This window comes from Biomphalaria glabrata, chromosome 4 (genome assembly GCF_947242115.1).
Source record: "Biomphalaria glabrata chromosome 4, xgBioGlab47.1, whole genome shotgun sequence".
Lineage (NCBI taxonomy): Eukaryota > Metazoa > Mollusca > Gastropoda > Planorbidae > Biomphalaria > Biomphalaria glabrata.
In genome coordinates, this window is record NC_074714.1 from 21,407,755 (window position 1) to 21,432,434 (window position 24,680).

Genomic DNA, 24,680 nt, shown 5'->3' on the forward strand with positions numbered 1-24,680 from the left:
GGCTACTCTTAAGAAACAGAGGCGCGGTGCCTGCATGGGCATAAAGGCAGGCTACTCTTAAGAAACAGAGGCGCGGTGCCTGCATGGGCATAAAGGCAGGCTACTCTTAAGAAACAGTGGCGCGGTGCCTGCATGGGCATAAAGGCAGGCTACTCTTAAGAAACAGTGGCGCGGTGCCTGCATGGGCATAAAGGCAGCCTACTCTTAAGAAACAGAGGCGCGGTGCCTGCATGGACATAGAGGCAGGCTACTCTTAAGAAACAGAGGCGCGGTGCCTGCATGGACATAGAGGCAGGCTACTCTTAAGAAACAGAGGCGCGGTGCCTGCATGGGCATAAAGGCAGGCTACTCTTAAGAAACAGTGGCGCGGTGCCTGCATGGGCATAAAGGCAGGCTACTCTTAAGAAACAGAGGCGCGGTGCCTGCATGGACATAGAGGCAGGCTACTCTTAAGAAACAGAGGCGCGGTGCCTGCATGGACATAGAGGCAGGCTACTCTTAAGAAACAGAGGCGCGGTGCCTGCATGGACATAGAGGCAGGCTACTCTTAAGAAACAGAGGCGCGGTGCCTGCATGGACATAGAGGCAGGCTACTCTTAAGAAACAGAGGCGCGGTGCCTGCATGGACATAGAGGCAGGCTACTCTTAAGAAACAGAGGCGCGGTGCCTGCATGGGCATAAAGGCAGGCTACTCTTAAGAAACAGTGGCGCGGTGCCTGCATGGGCATAAAGGCAGGCTACTCTTAAGAAACAGAGGCGCGGTGCCTGCATGGACATAGAGGCAGGCTACTCTTAAGAAACAGAGGCGCGGTGCCTGCATGGACATAGAGGCAGGCTACTCTTAAGAAACAGAGGCGCGGTGCCTGCATGGACATAGAGGCAGGCTACTCTTAAGAAACAGAGGCGCGGTGCCTGCATGGACATAGAGGCAGGCTACTCTTAAGAAACAGTGGCGCGGTGCCTGCATGGACATAGAGGCAGGCTACTCTTATGAAACACAGGCGCGGTGCCTGCATGGGCATAAAGGCAGGCTACTCTTAAGAAACAGAGGCGCGGTGCCTGCATGGACATAGAGGCAGGCTACTCTTAAGAAACAGAGGCGCGGTGCCTGCATGGGCATAAAGGCAGGCTACTCTTAAGAAACAGAGGCGCGGTGCCTGCATGGGCATAAAGGCAGGCTACTCTTAAGAAACAGTGGCGCGGTGCCTGCATGGGCATAAAGGCAGGCTACTCTTAAGAAACAGTGGCGCGGTGCCTGCATGGGCATAAAGGCAGCCTACTCTTAAGAAACAGAGGCGCGGTGCCTGCATGGACATAGAGGCAGGCTACTCTTAAGAAACAGAGGCGCGGTGCCTGCATGGACATAGAGGCAGGCTACTCTTAAGAAACAGAGGCGCGGTGCCTGCATGGGCATAAAGGCAGGCTACTCTTAAGAAACAGTGGCGCGGTGCCTGCATGGGCATAAAGGCAGGCTACTCTTAAGAAACAGAGGCGCGGTGCCTGCATGGACATAGAGGCAGGCTACTCTTAAGAAACAGAGGCGCGGTGCCTGCATGGACATAGAGGCAGGCTACTCTTAAGAAACAGAGGCGCGGTGCCTGCATGGACATAGAGGCAGGCTACTCTTAAGAAACAGAGGCGCGGTGCCTGCATGGACATAGAGGCAGGCTACTCTTAAGAAACAGAGGCGCGGTGCCTGCATGGGCATAAAGGCAGGCTACTCTTAAGAAACAGTGGCGCGGTGCCTGAATGGGCATAAAAGCAGGCTACTCTTAAGAAACAGAGGCGCGGTGCCTGCATGGGCATAAAGGCAGGCTACTCTTAAGAAACAGTGGCGCGGTGCCTGCATGGACATAGAGGCAGGCTACTCTTAAGAAACAGTGGCGCGGTGCCTGCATGGACATAGAGGCAGGCTACTCTTAAGAAACAGTGGCGCGGTGCCTGCATGAACATAGAGGCAGGCTACTCTTAAGAAACAGAGGCGCGGTGCCTGCATGGACATAGAGGCAGGCTACTCTTAAGAAACAGTAGCGCGGTGCCTGCATGGACATAGAGGCAGGCTACTCTTATGAAACAGAGGCGCGGTGCCTGCATGGACATAGAGGCAGGCTACTCTTAAGAAACAGTGGCGCGGTGCCTGCATGGACATAGAGGCAGGCTACTCTTATGAAACAGAGGCGCGGTGCCTGCATGGACATAGAGGCAGGCTACTCTTAAGAAACAGAGGCGCGGTGCCTGCATGGACATAGAGGCAGGCTACTCTTAAGAATCAGTGGCGCGATGCCTACATGGACAATGAGGCAGGCTACTCTTAAGAAACAGAGGCGCGGTGCCTGCATGGACATAGAGGCAGGCTACTCTTAAGAAACAGTGGCGCGGTGCCTGCATGGACATAAAGGCAGGCTACTCTTAAGAAACAGTGGCGCGGTGCCTGCATGGACATAGAGGCAGGATACTCTTAAGAAACAGAGGCGCGGTGCCTGCATGGACATAGAGGCAGGCTACTCTTAAGAAACAGAGGCGCGGTGCCTGCATGGACATAGAGGCAGGCTACTCTTAAGAAAAAGTGGCGCGGTGCCTGCATGGACATAGAGGCAGGCTACTCTTAAGAAACAGAGGCGCGGTGCCTGCATGGACATAGAGGCAGGCTACTCTTAAGAAACAGAGGCGCGGTGCCTGCATGGACATAGAGGCAGGCTACTCTTAAGAAACAGAGGCGCGGTGCCTGCATGGACATAGAGGCAGGCTACTCTTAAGAAACAGTGGCGCGGTGCCTGCATTGACATAGAGGCAGGCTACTCTTAAGAAACAGAGGCGCGGTGCCTGCATGGACATAGAGGCAGGCTACTCTTAAGAAACAGTGGCGCGGTGCCTGCATGGACATAGAGGCAGGCTACTCTTATGAAACAGTGGCGCGGTGCCTGCATGGACATAGAGGAAGGCTACTCTTAAGAAACAGAGGCGCGGTGCCTGCATGGACATAGAGGCAGGCTACTCTTAAGAAACAGTAGCGCGGTGCCTGCATGGACATAGAGGCAGGCTACTCTTATGAAACAGAGGCGCGGTGCCTGCATGGACATAGAGGCAGGCTACTCTTAAGAAACAGTGGCGCGGTGCCTGCATGGACATAGAGGCAGGCTACTCTTATGAAACAGAGGCGCGGTGCCTGCATGAACATAGAGGCAGGCTACTCTTAAGAAACAGAGGCGCGGTGCCTGCATGGACATAGAGGCAGGCTACTCTTAAGAAACAGTAGCGCGGTGCCTGCATGGACATAGAGGCAGGCTACTCTTATGAAACAGAGGCGCGGTGCCTGCATGGACATAGAGGCAGGCTACTCTTAAGAAACAGTGGCGCGGTGCCTGCATGGACATAGAGGCAGGCTACTCTTATGAAACAGAGGCGCGGTGCCTGCATGGACATAGAGGCAGGCTACTCTTAAGAAACAGAAGCGCGGTGCCTGCATGGACATAGAGGCAGGCTACTCTTAAGAATCAGTGGCGCGGTGCCTACATGGACATAGAGGCAGGCTACTCTTAAGAAACAGAGGCGCGGTGCCTGCATGGACATAGAGGCAGGCTACTCTTAAGAAACAGTGGCGCGGTGCCTGCATGGACATAAAGGCAGGCTACTCTTAAGAAACAGTGGCGCGGTGCCTGCATGGACATAGAGGCAGGATACTCTTAAGAAACAGAGGCGCGGTGCCTGCATGGACATAGAGGCAGGCTACTCTTAAGAAACAGAGGCGCGGTGCCTGCATGGACATAGAGGCAGGCTACTCTTAAGAAAAAGTGGCGCGGTGCCTGCATGGACATAGAGGCAGGCTACTCTTAAGAAACAGAGGCGCGGTGCCTGCATGGACATAGAGGCAGGCTACTCTTAAGAAACAGTGGCGCGGTGCCTGCATGGACATAGAGGCAGGCTACTCTTAAGAAACAGAGGCGCGGTGCCTGCATGGACATAGAGGCAGGCTACTCTTAAGAAACAGAGGCGCGGTGCCTGCATGGACATAGAGGCAGGCTACTCTTAAGAAACAGAGGCGCGGTGCCTGCATGGACATAGAGGCAGGCTACTCTTAAGAAACAGAGGCGCGGTGCCTGCATGGACATAGAGGCAGGCTACTCTTAAGAAACAGTGGCGCGGTGCCTGCATGGACATAGAGGCAGGCTACTCTTATGAAACAGAGGCGCGGTGCCTGCATGGGCATAAAGGCAGGCTACTCTTAAGAAACAGTGGCGCGGTGCCTGCATGGACATAGAGGCAGGCTACTCTTAAGAAACAGTGGCGCGGTGCCTGCATGGACATAGAGGCAGGCTACTCTTAAGAAACAGTGGCGCGGTGCCTGCATGGACATAGAGGCAGGCTACTCTTAAGAAACAGAGGCGCGGTGCCTGCATGGACATAGAGGCAGGCTACTCTTATGAAACAGTGGCGCGGTGCCTGCATGGACATAGAGGCAGGCTACTCTTAAGAAACAGTGGCGCGGTGCCTGCATTGACATAGAGGCAGGCTACTCTTAAGAAACAGAGGCGCGGTGCCTGCATGGACATAGAGGCAGGCTACTCTTAAGAAACAGTGGCGCGGTGCCTGCATGGACATAGAGGCAGGCTACTCTTATGAAACAGTGGCGCGGTGCCTGCATGGACATAGAGGAAGGCTACTCTTAAGAAACAGAGGCGCGGTGCCTGCATGGACATAGAGGCAGGCTACTCTTAAGAAACAGTAGCGCGGTGCCTGCATGGACATAGAGGCAGGCTACTCTTATGAAACAGAGGCGCGGTGCCTGCATGGACATAGAGGCAGGCTACTCTTAAGAAACAGTGGCGCGGTGCCTGCATGGACATAGAGGCAGGCTACTCTTATGAAACAGAGGCGCGGTGCCTGCATGAACATAGAGGCAGGCTACTCTTAAGAAACAGAGGCGCGGTGCCTGCATGGACATAGAGGCAGGCTACTCTTAAGAAACAGTAGCGCGGTGCCTGCATGGACATAGAGGCAGGCTACTCTTATGAAACAGAGGCGCGGTGCCTGCATGGACATAGAGGCAGGCTACTCTTAAGAAACAGTGGCGCGGTGCCTGCATGGACATAGAGGCAGGCTACTCTTATGAAACAGAGGCGCGGTGCCTGCATGGACATAGAGGCAGGCTACTCTTAAGAAACAGAGGCGCGGTGCCTGCATGGACATAGAGGCAGGCTACTCTTAAGAATCAGTGGCGCGGTGCCTACATGGACATAGAGGCAGGCTACTCTTAAGAAACAGAGGTGCGGTGCCTGCATGGACATAGAGGCAGGCTGCTCTTAAGAAACAGAGGCGCTGTGCCTGCATGGGCATAAAGGCAGGCTACTCTTATGAAACAGAGGCGCGGTGGCTGTGTGGTAAAGTGCTTGGCTTCCGAACCGGGGGTCCCGGGTTTGAATTCTGGTTAGGACTGTGATTTTTAATTTCGGGATCTTTGGGCGCCTCTCATCAAGCTCTAATGGGTACCTGACATTAGTTGTTGAAAAAGTAAAGGCGGTTGGTCGTTGTGCTGGCCACATGACACCCTCCTTAAACGTAGGCAACAGACACAGATGACCTTTACATCATCTGCCCTATAGAGCTCAAGGTCTGAAAGGGGAACTTTACTTTTACTCTTAACAAACATAATCAATTGTGTCAAGCTAAACCATTTAATGGCTTAGTATTCACTGACCTTAACCAAAATGACAAAAAAAAAAAGATTGTAAAATGTAGGAAGAGCAACATTAAAAGATCACTTGCGATCTAGTGTTTCTTTGTTTGAAGTTGGCATTTCTCTTCTCTTCTTAAAATGGGATGGTAGTGAGAGGGTGTAAGGGAGAGAGAGAGAGAGAGAGGAGGGGGAGGTAAGAGAGAGAGAGAGAGAGCAAGTGCACGCGAAGTGATTTTCAATGACGTAGCTCATTAGATGGTTCGCTGTGCTCTTTAGGTGATGATGGAAAAAAATGTTCCACGTGTTTTTAATGTGTCGGCTTATTTATGACACCATCCATAATGAGTTTAGGTCTTAGGTTTCAAAATTTAGTTTCCATAGAGAAGTACTTCAACTTTCATTGACTTTCCTTTTGAAATACCATAACATTGATTTAGCCAGACACCAAGAGAAAGTGTTTCTTTACAGTAGGACCCCTCAATTCAAGAAGTATTAAGAAATTGGAACAGACACAAAATAGAGCAGTGAGATTCATAACAAACGAATATTGACATTTGACTAGAGTAACATCATTAGAAAAATTACTAAATTTGAAAGATTTCAGGACAGAAGACTTAAACGTAAAGTAGCAATTATACATAAAACACTGAACCATGATCTTCAAATACAAAATACAAAATCTGATAAAATACTCAGAAAGACCCACAGATAAAGGCACATTCCTCGCTCCATATGCTAGGACATGTTTGTACAAATACTCCTTCTTCCCTAGTGCTATTAGAGCATGGAATGGGTTGCCTGAGCTAGCCAGGAAAACCAGTGACTTGGCAGAATTTAAGTCATTGGTTAATATGCATGGCTAGATTGACCTAGTAATACTTATAGGACGTAATCATCTTTTTTTTTTTTGAAGAAACATCTTTATTTTATAAGATAAGATAAAATAATATAGAACTAAAAATAGGAACACGCGTAGGACATAATCATCATCTTTTTTAAGTAACGTCTGTATTTAAAGAATCATCTGACTATATTTTAGCTAAAGTGAAATTGCTTTATGAGGGATTATATAAATAGAGCTAGATTTAGTGAAAGGTTGGTGTCTCCTGTGTACAGAAACTAGGAAGTGTTGATGAACTATGTCATTTAGAAGGTACTTCGAGTCATTTTGCACACTAGTTTAGAACCATAAAATTTCACAGCTCGTTCGCCTGTAGCACAAACTAATTTATATTTAGTTGGAAAAACTGATTTATTAACACAGCGTTATTGGCATTGCTTATAATCGAATATATTTTGTGAAATTCCCCAATTTAAGCAAAATATGCTTCAAAACGAAAAAAAGGATGTTAAGAAATACCCAGAACTGGTGTAAAATACACAAGAACAGATGCACAGGATACATGTAGTAAGAAAAAAAAAACTATAACCGGAACAGTTTTTAAATACATCCACAAAGTGAAAGTGTTTGCATACGGTACAATAGCTTCCTGACAGTCTATATATAGCTTACCTGTAAACTTGCCAACTGCGTGAACGTTTGGTAGAACTAACAAGGGAACGCCATTGTGAAATGGATAACCCCAAGAAGCTAGAAATAGCTCACTAAACATTTCTTTTCAAAAATAGATTACATTTTACTTTTTGGTAGAGTTCGTGAATTTATTTTGTTTCTTTTTAAAGAAAATAAAAATTTAGTTTGATGTAATCCCCGAGTACAAAGTAGAAGTAGCCATAGGCTATAAAGCGAAGGTGGATTAACTTCGTAGGCCTATAATATTAATCCAATTAGAAACGAACATATTTAATGCATATAACCAAGACTCAACTATACTTTAGTCTCTACACACACACACACACACATATATGAGCCCCCCCCCCTCCCCCATTAAACTACATGTTCCTTTCCTTGTGGTGACATTGGCTGACACATAGGTTGCAATGATGAACTGGTCAAGAACTATACGCTAGGGCGGGTGGTATGATACTGAAATGTCAGGGATGTTTAAGGCACAAATAGCGCATGCGCGTCACTAATGCACGTGATTGTGGCAAGATTATCTTCGCGTTAGGCAAGAGGTCTTGAGCGGGGCCTAATTTGTTTTTTTAATGATGTCGTGAGTATTAAAGAAGAGAAATAGAGAGAAACTTGACCACGCTGCTGACGCAAGAAATGACGTTGGTGTAATCGTCACTGAAACGTCTTCTCCAAAAGAACTTTTGAAGTGATTTTATTGTAGAAGAGAGAACGATATTAAAAAAAGGATCACACTTAGAAAATGAAAGATGTTGAATGATGTCAATAAAACTCCATTTTTTTAAAACTTAACCTACATGTCTATAAAAGAGTCCAATATTCCATAATTTGTTTTTGTTTTGTTGTTGTTGATCCTTCACCCCATTTTTTTTCCTAGAAGTTAATAATCTTGGCTCAGTGTTGACATCAAAAGATAAAATGGATTAGTCAACATTTTGAAAGATTTCTCAAAGGAAGGTTACGGAAGAAAAAAAACACAAAAGCACACACACACACACACACTCATAAAGAGCTAAACACACATGCACAGAGAGATAAACACCTAGGCGTACGGAACCACACATTAAAGAATATTAGTACTGGCTCATGTTCCTACTGGTTCGCTTCACTCGTCGGCTTTGATCGTGACACGTCACGCACTTAATTAACAAGATTGTATCAAAGATGGACAATCGAGATTAGAGATTTGATAATGGAACTTTGATCTTTCACAAGACCAGAGGATGGAGAAGAAATGAGATTTTCTTTTAACAAAATAATCCTTGTTTTTTTTTTAAACCTAAATACCCATTTTTTTTGTTGTTGAAATATTAGAACTACAATTCTCTGACATTAAAGTACACAAACAACACACACACAAACACACACACAAACACACATAATAAGGTTTGTTGAGTCATTAAGAAGTTATGACAGAGATAAAATCTGTTTGTAAATCAAACCTTTTTCATAAAAAAGACTTGATCTAGTAATTATGCAATATTTTAATGAAAACAAAAATTAATCTATATCTGTATATTCTAGCTCTGTAGAAATATGTGTTTACCATATTCATCTTTGTTGAATTTCATTTAATTTAAGCATAAGGAAAGGGATGAGAATGAGGATGTTTCTAGAGATATCCTGGACTCAACTGGACTGTGTGTCTCTTTAAGTGATTTATTTACATTTCGAAGTGACCTCAAGTTATAAATTGTGTGTGTATGTGTGTGTGTTTCTATGGTGGCGATGGGAGAATGTTAGCGATTGGTTCTGAATGATGCAAGATAGGTGGCCATGTGGTCAGCGGTGTTAGTTAGGACAGCTGCAGAGCGTGAGACTGAAAATGTGTGTTATTGTAGGTCACTGACGTGAGTTAGATGTTGTTTTAAATATCATTTAATATTATTACTAAGTCTAGTAAATGTATTTTATCTCATATCAACTTGATTTTGTCTATATTATAATAAAAGTTCAAGTTATTGGAAGTTTTACAGCGGTTCAGTTGTCTACCAGCTGTTTGCTGCTACAACTCAACGACCGTCAATAACACTTCACTTTTGTACAATTCAAAAAGAGGCATTAGCGAAATTAATTAGATAATCAATGATAGGGCTACCAGTCGTCCGGCAAAAGGAGGACAATTTTAGGGTTGCGTTCCCCGTCTGGCAGGAACTCAAATGTTCGACTTTCTTTGTCTTGTTTACTACAATCTTTGTCTTGTTTACTACAATCTTTGTCTTGTTTACTATAATCTTTGTCTTGTTTACTACAATCTTTGTCTTGTTTACTACAATCTTTGTCTTGTTTACTATAATCTTTGTCTTGTTTACTACAATCTTTGTCTTGTTTACTACAATCTTTGTCTTGTTTACTACAATCTTTGTCTTGTTTACTACAATCTTTGTCTTGTTTACTACAATCTTTGTCTTGTTTACTACAATCTTTGTCTTGTTTACTACAATCTTTGTCTTGTTTACTACAATCTTTGTCTTGTTTACTACAATCTTTGTCTTGTTTACTACAATCTTTGTCTTGTTTACTACAATCTTTGTCTTGTTTACTACAATCTTTGTCTTGTTTACTACAATCTTTGTCTTGTTTACTACAATCTTTGTCTTGTTTACTACAATCTTTGTCTTGTTTACTACAATCTTTGTCTTGTTTACTACAATCTTTGTCTTGTTTACTACAATCTTTGTCTTGTTTACTACAATCTTTGTCTTGTTTACTACAATCTTTGTCTTGTTTACTACAATCTGTCTAAGTTCTGGTTTAAACAAACACACACACACACTTGCTCGCTAATGCATACAAGAAAAACAATGCAAGCACCTTCTCCAAGATGTTCAATGCTGACTGAAGACACAATATTTCATAGAGCTTCCCAAGGACAGTGATGTACATTATTACACGCAATGGACAAAAGAGAGAAGTAGACTCTATTGCATCATAATCTACTCAAAAGTTGTGTTTTATTTTTTGTTGGACAATATACTATTGGAGTTTGCTACGATTAACTCAACAAGGACGCTAAATTGCAAGTCATTGTTGCCAAGAATTGAGCTTTAATTGCAACACTATCTCAATGCACTGCACTTCGTATCAAAGCTCCTCAATTAGCACTAGTTAGTGGCCAATTTGTTTTAAACTAGGTTTGAAGTCAAATAATTAATGTCTGCTGTTTTCTATATATATATATAGTTCAGACAATTGGATTCTGCCGAGCTAAAACAAAAAATGTGCATACAAATGACCATCTACCTTATAAAAACAGAATAGGTAAGACAATTGGATTCTGCCGAGCTAAAAACTATGTGCCTACTAATGACCATCTACCTTGTCAAACCAATCACTGATCAACACTTCCACTTTGTCTCTACACCGGATACACCAATCACTGATCAACACTTCCACTTTGTCTCTACACCGGATACACCAATCACTGATCAACACTTCCCCTTGGTCTCTACACCGGATACACCAATCACTGACCAACACTTCCCCTTGGTCTCTACACCGGATACACCAATCACTGACCAACACTTCCACTTGGTCTCTACACCGGATACACCAATCACTGATCAACACTTCCACTTGGTCTCTACACCGGATACACCAATCACTGACCAACACTTGGTCTCAACACCGGATACACCAATCACTGATCAACACTTCCACTTGGTCTCTACACCGGATACACCAATCACTGACCAACACTTGGTCTCTACACCGGATACACCAATCACTGACCAACACTTGGTCTCAACACCGGATACACCAATCACTGATCAACACTTCCACTTGGTCTCTACACCGGATACACCAATCACTGACCAACACTTGGTCTCTACACCGGATACACCAATCACTGATCAACACTTGGTCTCAACACCGGATACACCAATCACTGATCAACACTTCCACTTGGTCTCTACACCGGATACACCAATCACTGATCAACACTTGGTCTCTACACCGGATACACCAATCACTGACCAACACTTCCACTTTGTCTCTACACCGGATACACCAATCACTGATCAACACTTGGTCTCTACACCGGATACACCAATCACTGATCAACACTTGGTCTCTACACCGGATACACCAATCACTGACCAACACTTGGTCTCTACACCGGATACACCAATCACTGATCAACACTTCCACTTGGTCTCTACACCGGATACACCAATCACTGATCAACACTTGGTCTCTACACCGGATACACCAATCACTGACCAACACTTCCACTTTGTCTCTACACCGGATACACCAATCACTGATCAACACTTGGTCTCTACAATGGATACACCAATCACTGACCAACACTTGGTCTCAACACCGGATACACCAATCACTGATCAACACTTGGTCTCTACACCGGATACACCAATCACTGATCAACACTTCCACTTGGTCTCTACACCGGATACACCAATCACTGATCAACACTTCCACTTGGTCTCTACACCGGATACACCAATCACTGACCAACACTTGGTCTCTACACCGGATACACCAATCACTGATCAACACTTCCACTTGGTCTCTACACCGGATACACCAATCACTGATCAACACTTCCACTTGGTCTCTACACCGGATACACCAATCACTGATCAACACTTCCACTTGGTCTCTACACCGGATACACCAATCACTGATCAACACTTCCACTTGGTCTCTACACCGGATACACCAATCACTGATCAACACTTGGTCTCTACACCGGATACACCAATCACTGATCAACACTTGGTCTCTACACCGGATACACCAATCACTGACCAACACTTCCACTTTGTCTCTACACCGGATACACCAATCACTGATCAACACTTGGTCTCTACACCGGATACACCAATCACTGATCAACACTTGGTCTCTACACCGGATACACCAAAAAGCTTGCGATTTGTTTTTCTCGCCATGAATTAAAATATGGCGCGAAGGATGAATTATGCAGAGTCGCATTGTCTGATGAATGTTTTTTAATATAGTCGTTCAACTTGCTATGATTTAGGATTCTGACATTATTCATCAAATACAAAAAAAAAATTTTTTTGAGTTAATTTAGTCCTCTTGTATGTGTGTGTGTCTATCTCCTATGTGATAGCTTGTTCTCTACTGACTGCCTGGTAAACATAATCAATCAATCAATAAACCCTAATCAATTATCCCATTAGAAAGTGTTTACGTACAGAGTGGAGTAAAGTCCTCCAACATTCTGACACCAATTGTAAGACATTCGACCAAAGACGAAGAGCAAGTAAAGGCTGCTTATTATTCACTTTGCTCCACAGTTCTACGGACATTTCATTCTTTTCATTTTTTTTCGTATATAGAAAACAAATGAAGGAGCTAAATCCGGGACAATCCAAGCCCTGCTAAGGGGACTGCCTCCGGAAATTGAAAACAAAAGCCCCTATTCCGGAGTCGGGTTCCGGAAGTTAAAACAAAAAGTACCGTTGTTTTTTTTACTTCTTAAAAACAACGTCCTGACCACACCACTTGCCGGCACTTGCGTTCGTTTTTATTCAAACTTAAATTATGACTTTAGTGCCAAGAGCAGTTATTATGTCACGGACCATTAGAGAGACGAGGTTTCCTCCCAGTCTCAAAGTTTGCATGTAGACAGATTGACCAAGGGAGAGAAGTAGAACAAAGTGACCTTATTGCTGATTGATGCTACACTGTCTTTCATTTTTTTTCTTCTTTTTATTGTGATTAATTATTTTTGGGAGCGGAATATATTTTTTTTTATTAATGCAGACAAAAAAAAAGAATACTTTATTGTGGATAAAAATTTAAAGCAATGAATTCTCAGATGCAAAGCATCGATTGCGAATATCAAGTAACGTTATATTATCACATTATAATTCAACTTTTGTATCCTGAAGAATATATATAATATATTTCTACCATGCCACGGTAAAAGCTTTGCTCACACAGAACTAAGCAATGCGTTGACGATACAAAAATCACGTGACTTCATTTTCTCATTAGTATTAGTGTATTAGTGTGAGTTTATTTATAAAAACTATTCTCTTTAGTTCTGTGATTTTATATTGTGGATTTCAAATATACATTTAGATAAACAATAAGATCTAGTAATTTGTTAATCTTTACAATTGATAGATAGATAAATTTAAAAATTTTATGTAAAATTCGAAAACTTCAATCAAATCGCAAACGTATTTTAAAGACATGTAATATGCTACATTATCCGACTGGCACATAATAAGACACACCATCTACAAAGTTTTTATCAACTCTGTCTGTTTGGCACAACGTTTGTACTTGTACACGTTATTTCTTACTTGGTAACACAAGAATTGATAAACAATTAACCAACTAGTTCATTAAATATTGGTAATGAATTATTTTGTTTGGCACCGAGCAAGGGAAAGAAATAAGTTGAATTATCTCCCCTTCATACTTTGAGGGTCGCCACTTTAAAGTTTGAAGCTAACTATATATAACTATAAAAGCCTTCTATTTTCATAAACGATTCGCTGGCACAATGGTTAGTGAGTTGCTTTGAGAAGGGTTGATGAGGCTTGAGCCCTCGAGTTCGAATTCAGGTATTTCAAATTTAAAAAAATGCATTTAAAATGCGATCATGGTAACATTGACACAGATATCTTCTTGTTCCTCCCTTCCTCTATTTCCAACTGGTCCAGACAAGTGGTTGGATCAAAAAAAAAAAGCAATTGATAAAAATATTTTCAATCGCACAGATTTAATATCGTTAGTCTAGATCTATTTATAAATTTAATTACATGACTGATCCAAACTAATTGATACAACTATGCTTAATAAAAGCTTCGTTGTTTTTTTTTTTAAAGTTTTTTTTTATAATTTCTTATTTTAATGCAGGTTTTCCAAAATAGGATATTGTACTATTCGATGAGTGACATTTTCTCTCTCTCTCTCTCTCTGAGGTATACAATTTGTATTTCTTTGATGTTAAATCATTCTTACTGGTTAGGACGTACTGTTGTATATAATGGCTTGATGAAAGTTTCTATTAGGTCACGCACGCACATCAGTTTTATGTAATCCTTAAAAAACATTGCAAAGGCTACATTGTTTATTTTATATTGATACTTTGGACTTGGACATTGATTATTTCATTGAATCTGACACGTCGCTTGGGGCAACCAGCATAGTCTTCTTCGTTGTCTCACACAATCGTTAGACGTCACTCCAGTTAAATGAAGATGAAAGCGAATAGCTACAAAAATAATCTAAAAATATATACAAGAAAGGAGGCGCGGTGGCTGAGTGGTAAAGCGCTTGCCTTTCGAACCGAGGGGTCACGAGTTCAAATCCTGGTGAAGACTGGGATTTTCGATTTCGGGATCTTTAGGGCGCCCCTGCTTCCACCAAGCTTTAATGGGTATCTGACCAGAGAATATCGTTTGATCGTTGCTGTCCACAAGACACCCTTGTTAACCTTGGCCCACATCAACAGGTGACCTTGGCATCATCTGCCTCCTAGATAGCAAGGTTTGAAAGGGAAATTATATACAAGAGATGTCATTTTGACATAATTGTCATCAGCTTTATGGACAATGTGCCTTTGACATCTTCGGACGTCATTCGTAGTGTGCTGTCAACATCTTTGAACATCAAACGGTCAAGCGAGTGATTATCTGACAAGCAAGTGATAGCACTGTCAATATATCATGTCAAACATGTCACTTTCGTCTGTCTTCTCCTGTTGCCAGGCGTGTTACAAGCAATGACGTCCATCCTTTCTTTGACCTAGGTTCTAGAACGTAAAAAAAAAAGTTCCCCTTTCAGACCTTGTGGTCTATAGGGCAGATGATGTAAAGGTCATCTGTTTCTGTGGCTTACGGTTAACGAGGGTGTCATGTGGCCAGCACAACGACCAACCGTCTTTACTTTTCCCTAACTAATGTCAGGTACCCATTAGAGCTGGGTGGACTCAGAGGCGCCCGAAGATCCCAAAATTAAAAATCCCTGTCTACACCAGGATTCGAACCCTGTCCTCGGTTCGGAAGCCAAGCGCTTTACCGCTCAGCCACCGCGCCTCCATGTTTTAGAACGACGTGAAACGAACTAAAGTCGTTCGGAAGTTTGTTTCGAGTCACTTTTGAACGTGAACTTGGACTGATTTTAAAATAAAATACTTTCGTCTTGCCAGTCTTGGGCGGCTGAGATGAACACAAGTCTAAATAAAATACTTTCGTCTTGCCAGTCTTGGGCGGCTGAGATGAACACAAGTCTAAATAAAATACTTTCGTCTTGCCAGTCTTGGGCGGCTGAGATGAACACAAGTCTAAATAAAATACTTTCGTCTTGCCAGTCTTGGGCGGCTGAGATGAACACAAGTCTAAATAAAAGAGGTATCTGAATTTGGATATACATATATTTATATATCACTAAATGTAACTGCAAACAAAATTATTAAAAGTTCTCTACTTAGTAAATACAAATTTACTTCCAACAATGTCACGATGACATTTGGATTCATTATTCAATATGCGTTCGTCTGCTATATCATGTTCCTCTGTAATAACATGTTCGTTTACAATAACATGTTCGTTTCAATAACATGTTCGTCTGCAGTAACATGTTCGTCTATATAACATGTTCGTCTGCTATAACATGTTTGTCTGTAATAACATGTTCGTCTGCTATAACATGTTCGTCTGCTATAACATGTTTGTTGCATGAGACTGCCTGCATGACATTTAAATACCATCGATGTTAACCACCAGCTAAAAAATGATTTGAATCTGATCTCTGCAAATACTTCAAAGTGGACTAAGGTTAAACAGAGATGAACTTTGAACTTCGACATCGGTTTTAAAGAGCGAGTTTGTAGTTGTGGACGTTTGACTTTTCTAAGACTTTTCGTCATCAAAAAAAAAATAGATTTACGTATTATAATGTTAGTATTCACATTAGCACTGAGATAATGAAGCAAAACATTAATCCCTATAAATGTAGCTGTGTTTGGAACTAATAATGTGTACTTGTTTATTTTGACGCCTTTACTTTCTTATTGCGGAGAGTGAATCTAAAGGCGTTCTATTTTTCGTATGGTCTACCAAATAGTAACATCTACGTGGTCTGACAAATTTCTATCTGCATAGAAACAAAATGTATTTTTTAATTATAAATAATTAAAATTGTGTCTTTCCTTGATAGATATCAGATATTCCACAATCAGGGGAAGGAATGAGTGTCAAAATCGTCCCGGGAATTTCTATGCAATCTGGCTCCTAAATTGATGGCAACTATTTTTAAACAATCAGGTTGTTATTTATTTCCCTTTTTCGATATCAAACAAAATAATGAAATAGCAATAATTGATTTATTAATTGACTCGTTATTTAAATTGCTTCATGTTTTTATATGTAGAGTAAAGAATTGTTTTAAAGTTTCAGCTTGATCTGAAAAAGGGTGTGCGAGAAATAACGTGTACAATTATCTAAGGAGACAAAATTCCACATATTAAGCCATATCTGTGAATAATGAAGGATTAATTTCCCTTGTTGGTATCAAATGAATAAATAAAAATAGATTAATTAATTGGTTAATTTTTAAAAATGATTTATAATTTTTTAGGAACAATAAATAAATGTTTGAAAATTCAACTTGATCCGAGAATCGGTGTGGTAGAAATAACGTTTTCAACATTGTATCGGATAGACAGACAGATAAACAGACAGACAGCTGGCTGATATAAGCTTTGTAAAATTAGTTCACAGTTCCCAAAGGCGCGAGAATTAAACGAATTTTTTTTTTATTATTAATATAAAGGAATGATATTAGGGTAAGACATTCATTGTGAATTAATTAACTGAATTAGTTTCTCTTTTGTCTTATTCTCTCTGTGGCATTTTACGTCTCGAGAGACGATCTTTTCCCTTTGCAACTTCTTGTGTGACTAAAGAGGCCAATCCTTGATACACAGCTGCTGTCGCAGGTTGGGCATTTGTGATCACCAGGTGCCGTTGCATTATCACCATTCTTTCTGCTTCTGTTGTTTATGGCATCTGCAATCCGAGACCCTTCCTTTATGCTCTCTCTCTCCATGTAGATCTATCCAGTGCTACTTTTTCCCAGCTGCTAGTGTCGATTTTAAAGAGCTTCGTGTCGCGTCCGTAAAACGTAAAAGTGGGCAACCAGAGGCTCTCCTGCCTTCTATTAGATCGCCATACAGAATGTCTTGTGAAAGTTGACCTACTGGCATTCTAAGAACGATGCATTCTGTTTCCTTATTTATTCTACGATCCAAGTCTGTGGTATTTAATTATTTCATTTCCCCTAGTGGCTCTGTGCTCATTAAATATTATTTCAAGACTACCCGGCAACATTTGGATGCTGTGTTACTAGATTGACTTCTAAAAGTATTACAGTTACGAAACAAACAAATCTATTCTACACTGTGTTCCTTCGGTGTGTTTCAACAGAAGCATAGTGGCACCTTCGAACTCGCATATGTCCTGTCATTTGAGAGATACCACTTCTTTCCAAAATAAATCGTGACCATGGTCTTACCAATGTCTATTAACCACGTAAAGCCAAACCTGAAAATTTAAGATAAGATATTTTCTATTGGTCCAATCAAATGGAAATTCAGTTTGACTAGAACTGACCACCTCAACGTAACTACTAGAACTGACCACCTCAACGTAACTACTAGAACTGACCACCTCAACGTAACTACTAGAACTGACCACCTCAACGTAACTACTAGAACATAAACAATTGAGATGCAAACACGAACAACATTCACACACGAAACACATACACACTCACAACCAGCGCTTTATGAATGGACGTCATTCACCCATCGTAAACAAACAACATTTTGCCACGTGGTTCTCTATTTCTTCTATACAAATTACGCAATCCATAAAGGCTGTCACGTGATACGTAATTTTCATTGTTTTATCAATATTGTCAAGTGGCTAAATGTTGTTTGTTTACGATTGGGGAATGAGGTCCATTAGACTTTTATGTAGTGACGACAGATGATCTTGTAACACTGAACGGGACAAAGGAGTTGTTTTTTAAAATCTCTCTGTCTTAGTCCTAATGGAAAGGAGACGAACACTTCATTTAGATCTGATGTAACAGTGGTTTAATGGTTGCAGGTTGTCTTTAAGGATCGTGTGTGATTTGGAAAGGCATCTTTCATAGATAAGTTCTTCAAGAGATGGTAGCTGTGTTTGAATGATATACGATGCATTTTAATTAGTCTATTTACTCTATGTCTTTGTGCCAGTGAAGTATTACCATACCAGCAGGTGATGGCAGAGTTAATTAGACTGCTGGTGGTTGCTGTATAGAAAAGTTTTGTTTTGTCAATTTTACATTTTCTTAGCGAGAGAGAGAGACCTAAGTGTGGTCGTATGGTGTAACATCAGATAAACTGGGTCACAACCTACCCTTCCTGATTTCCCAAGTATTTCTTGACCTGATTGTCTTAAACTTGTGGGTCTGTGCTGTGCATAGGTACACGGTGACATTTCTTAAGTACATAACTCCATGACATCAAATAAGAACATAATACTAAAATGTCATTTAACCTTGGTTGGTCAATATAGAATATGCATCCTCTATTTGGGACCCCTCAACTCAAGAAAACATTAATAAACTAGAACAGACACAAAATAGAGCAGTGAGAATTATAACAAATGAATATTCACATTTCACTAGAATAACACCTTTAGTAAAATCACTAAATTGAGAAAGCCTTCAGGACAGAAGACTCAAAAGTAAAGTAGCAATTATACACAAAACACTGAACCATAATCTTCAAAAACAAAAACAAAATTTAATAAAATACTCAGAAAGACACAAAGATAAAGGCACATTCCTCGTCCCATATGCTAAGACAAAAATAATACAAATACTCCTTCTTCCCTAGTGCTATTAGAGCATGGAATGGGTTGCCTGAGCTAACCAGGAAAACCAGTGACTGAATTTAAGTCATTGGTTAATATACATGACTAAATGCATGACGCGTAGGACGTAATCATTTTCTTTTTTGAAGTAACGTCTGTATTATATAAGATAAGAAGAAGATAAGACATGACGTATTGAAATGGTTGGACAGTTCAAAATAATTTATCAAAATATCGAGTCATTAAGTGCGTATAAATTGATTCCAATTAACGGTCATCTGTTGCAACACAAAAAAGATTGATATTCAATGAATCTTACCTTTAGAACGTTGATATTAGTAAGTTTTAGTTTGTGTAGAGATGTGACGTAAGAATGAAAAAGACTCAGAGACATATAGTAAAGTGGTTTCGAGCAAACCCTAACCCAAAGTCCCATAATCACCAACTTAAAATACTAAACGATTTATTCGCTGGGAGATCTATGAAACATTATGGTCAAGATTTGAATATCACATCACTCGGGCCAGTACAGTGCGTGTTTGAAAATTGAGTCACTGATTCGACGAAGTAGATTTGCATCTTTCGTGCAAGGCGTAATCATTTACAATATGCATAGCTTTATGACGTAGAATGTTCGTGGATAGATAGATAGATAGATAGATAGATAGATAGATAGATAGATAGATAGATAGATAGATAGATAGATAGATAGATAGATAGATAGATAGAGAGAAATATATACTTACAATCAAAAGCATAGAAAGAATGTCCACTTCCGTCCATCGCAATTATAACAGATTTCTTGTTGGCATTGGGACTCTGGTCTCGGCCCTCGGAGGAGTCGGAATATTTAGAACTATCACAACTTGAACGATGTTTAGACAATCCACTACAGACGTACTGCTCACATCTGTCAGAGTTAGGGTTTTGTTTGGTGCAATCGAGGCTGTGACGATGTCTAGAGATGTCACCACAGGAATGGTGATTAGAGGTGTCACCACCGGAATGGTGATGAGAGATGTTACCACCGGATTGGTGTCTAGAGATGTCACCTCGGGAATATTGATTAGAGATGTTCCCACCTAATTGCTGATTAGAGATGTTCCCACCTAATTGGTAATTAGAGATGTTCCCACCGGATTGGTATTTAGAGATGTCCCCACCGGATTGGTGTCTAGAGATGTCCCCACCGGATTGGTGTCTAGAGATGTCACCACCGGATTGGTGTCTAGAGATGTCACCACCGGATTGGTGTCTAGAGATGTCACCACCGGATTGGTGTTTAGAGATGCACTGAGAGCTTTGCTTCAGGCGCCCATCATTTTGATCTGTATATGTAGCGTCTGAGTGGCGTTGAGATCTTGTTTCTATATGCTGCTGCTGTTCGACGCCTGCAACAGGTAGCTCTTTAGAGGCAGCTGCCAAGGATTTGGTTGAGACATGATTGTCTGCCAGGGACTTTGTATAGTTTATAGTTGTCGCTTCAGGCTGATGTTTAAAGTCTGCATCTTTAGTCTGGCTCAAACACTGGTCTGGTCTGAACTCGCAGTTGGACCTTTTCTGGTGATTCTGTGGCTGTAGGACTCCATTATTTCTTGGAATGCTTAACTCAGAATTTTGATCAGAAGTTTCTTGCTGGTGTTTAGAAGTACAGTCGTTTAGACCTGATCTTTCTTTGTATGCTTTCATTATAGGGTTTTCGCTTAATAGCACATTAAAATAAAAAAAACAACTTAAAAATAGCAATCCTTCAGTGCTAATGAAGTAGAAGCTAGTTTTCTTTCGCGTCTTTCGATTTTCTGCGAAATAAAAAAAGGTAGATTATGCATTGAGAAATTATCATTTTAATATATTACGGTTTGTATCAACAATTTCTATGTAAAGCATTATCTTTTCACATGTAAATTGTGAGTGAATCTGGTGTGATTGTAATTTTTTTTTTCTAGTTACAAGATTTTGTTTGGTGTAATGCACATATTGTAAGACAAATTTCAATACGGACACTAACGATTATTATTATTATTATTATATCTCTCTACTGGCTTGCAGGAGATGTCATTAATTTCTTTCTATATTTTCGCTGATTTTGGATTGCATCTTTCAACACTGTATTTATTATTGATGACAGGCGCAGAAGACGGAAAGAAAACTTAAATAGACTGCAAAGCAGACAACGGCTTTGTCTGCATGACATGGGGGAAAATATGCAGGTCTCAACTGGATCTGCATAGTCCTAGCCCTAACCCTAACACTGCACTCATCCTTAATCTTCGGACTCGAAGACATTGCTGTTAGTTATTTGACGAAGGACCACATTAGCTGGGTTTAGCCCTCTGTTTAGGGGCACAGTTTGTGGTTGTTTACAGGTGATTTCCATATCTAAGTTAATTCCAGTGATCTGGGTTTTTTTTTTTGGTTATGTTGTTTTTACATTTATAGCTCTCTTTAAGCAATACAATACAATAAAAGTAAAAGAGAAAAACTAACGAAAGCCACATGGAGAAATGTGAGGACACTATAATGGAACCTAAAGAAAAACGTAAAACATGGAGATGACGATTGGGTTAGATTTTAAAAATAGACTGAAAAAACATTGTCAAGGACGCTACACTAAAGATCACTGTTGCTAACTACAAATTCGTTTGTGCCAAACGCAGAAGAGTAAAGAACTCTGATTCTACAGTACCGTAGTTCAAAAGTTTAACAGACTCTTTAGATGCTTATAAAAGAAATAGCTTACCAATAGTTCCTGAAACTTTAAAACGAATAAACTAGAACACAGACTATGAATAAAACTATTGGCCCTCCATTTATGAGTCTCACTTTGTTTTGTGGTTTCAAGCAAATTATTTTTTTTTTTACAGGTTTTTAAAGTTCCTTCAAAAATAAAGATTCCTCTGCACTGCAAGTCGTGTCAGTGGGTGGGGTTCGTTACGCATACTACATCATCGGCCAGCCACTTTATTTTTGTCTTTAAGTATCGCACCATACCAGTGTATATTTACCAATGTCTAGAACTAGTTAATGTAGGATGATAACTTTAAGGTGAAGTACATATTTGTTTGTTGTACAATACAGTTATAATGACAACTATTTGTTAATAATACAGGCATACAGGAAAGTACTAAGGCTGTGTCTAAATGTTTCATAGATGTAGGCCTGCTTCACCTGGTTATCGTTATTACCTGTCGTCACTAAAACCTGTCTGGAATACTTTTCACTCGACTCAATGGTGCAAGCTTAAAATAACAAAGAACTGTGGAGATTTCTAGAAGCCGCTTAGTGATTAAATAGACAATAATAACCCCCATAAATCAGTTGATAATAACAAAAAATGTTCAGTAAACATCTAAAATCTTAGAGGGAGGAGGGGTGATGGATAAGTGATGGATGGTGATAAAGAGGGGCAAGAGTTTGAATCGAGTATGCTGAACTACTTAGGCTAGTGCAACGTCCCCTCAGATTGGCTGGGAAAAAGTCATTGTGCTGGCCTGCACATTATAACCATTTCCATTGGCCACAGAGTAATTGTGACATTACAGGACATCGAGACCATTGAACCTATTGCGTGTTAGGTCTTAATGGATACAGCACTGAGGTTATTGACCGCTTGTTCTCAGTGATGACATATTTACATCTTTGAACATATTGACTGCTAGATCTAGATATCAAAGAAAATCTTAATTCTTATTACTGTTCGAATCGGTGTCTCTGCCTTTTCATTTCATGTCTAGATTCAAATTGCATAATTGTTTTTTTTTAATAGCTTGACCTGCGAAGAATGCACCCAAGCATTTCTAAATGCAAGAAATTGCTTGGCACCATCTGAAATTGTCATGTAGAGTTGTGCATCGCACTTGGAACTCTAAGGCCAGCAAAAGAGAAGAAGAGCCCCCTTCCACCGGCCTGAAGTGGGCAGTGTTCATCCTCCATACCACCCTGTCTGACGGGAGATGAAATTCGGGGTTAAACTTAGAGTTTGCGTTCACTTACAGTGGACACGGACACTCCGGACTCGCGGACTTCTCCAGACCCCCTGTCTAAAGGAAGCGCGAAGATAACTTTTTTTTGCGCCTGAGTTGACCATAAGTACAAGATTGGGAGGCACTGCTCCAAATTTTAATATGAGCCTAACAGTTGCTTGAATGTTATATGTATTGGATATGTTCATCTATGGCAGATAACTTGAAATAGCTAGCTCTAATGTATCCATCGGACAGAAACTAAGAATTGCTGATTGGTTATGTATTGTAATGAATTTTCAAAAGTATACTATAATTTTGTTCACGTTTCAGCACTGTAAGATAACTGATAACATTTCTATGCCCTTTTGCTTGTAGCACAAACCAATATTTATTATCTAGTTGGCAACAGTGACCTTTTATAACAGCGTCCTTGACATTTGACATTGTTTGCAATTTAAATAATTATCGAGCCCCAATCTCTCTCTCTTTTACTCATTTTCTCTCTCTCTAATTCTCTCTCTCTCATTCTCTTTCTCTCTCTCTCTCTAGCTCTCTCTCTCTCTGCCTGGATCCATCTTAGCAACAAGTACTGTTATTTAGTGTCGAGTGTGGATCTCACGTGTCACTAAGTCTAAAGGACAGAGCTATATGTCTAAAGTCCAAACTCTTTAGTTATTGCTGATTTAAAATCTCTGATTTTAGAAAGAGAGTTGGGAGGTTCGGATTGACTGGGGTTTAATCTATTTCACCCTTCACCCGTGGCTCACTGGGGGCTGCACTGAAACCTGTTTAACATACAACTCTTTTTCACTCAGGGAATTTTTAAAAAAAATGTAGACATTGCTAACAACCGCTAATTTAAACGTTCCAACTCATTACTCGCACGGAGAGAGATCGGTGCAAGATTAGCTAAGTGCTGGCTGGGGCGAAGGCAACGTCAAAGTAGGAGCCAAACACAAAAATACAGCTAGCAAAAAAACTAATAAAAAAAAACAACACACAAAATGATTTAAGAGCACGAATCAGCAAGGGAGAGAATAACATTTTTTACATTGTAACTCTCATCCCTCGTCTTGACGTCATTAAAAATACGCTCTGTATGGAACCCATTCATAAGGTGGAGACTTACAAGAGAGCATAGGGAAGGCATTTAACAAGAGACATTGTAAGGAGATCGTGTATTTATTTCTAGTAAAGAAATCAACGCGTTTTCTATTTTCCTTTGTTCAGACAATGCTTATCTGGAGGCCATCAAGTTCACATTAGTTACAAAAGGGAACAGGGCCGGATTTACACTTGACAAGGCTATCTGAGATACGGAGCCCTTTGTTATCAACATAGACAATTTTCCTTCGCACTTTCTTCTTAATGAAAAGTTCCCTGGAATATTTTTGGGATGGTCCTCAAGCAAGTAGGGGCCCTTAGCTACGGCTTTGGTTGCCTATAGGTAGATGCAGCACTGATAGGGAAATGTGAAAACAAAAAGTAAACATTTTGCTAGAGGAAGAGACATTATAATAATAAAGATGGGAAATGAAGAGGACACACTAAGTGGACTTTATGAGGACATACTAAGTGGACTTTATGAGGACACACTAAGTGGACTTTATGAGGACACACTAAGTGGA

General features: G+C 40.9%; 1 protein-coding gene across 2 annotated transcripts in view; it reads right to left on the bottom strand.

Moving 5' to 3' along the window:
• LOC106063077 (uncharacterized) overlaps positions 1–24,680 on the bottom strand; it is a 77,029-nt gene that overhangs the window by 37,798 nt on the left and 14,551 nt on the right. For both annotated transcript variants that reach the window (XM_056027290.1, XM_013221396.2), the window contains exon 2: positions 19,834–20,886. In XM_056027290.1, coding sequence (XP_055883265.1) covers positions 19,834–20,776 — 943 coding nt within the window. In that variant the 5' untranslated portion in view covers positions 20,777–20,886. The remainder of the gene's footprint in view (positions 1–19,833; positions 20,887–24,680) is intronic.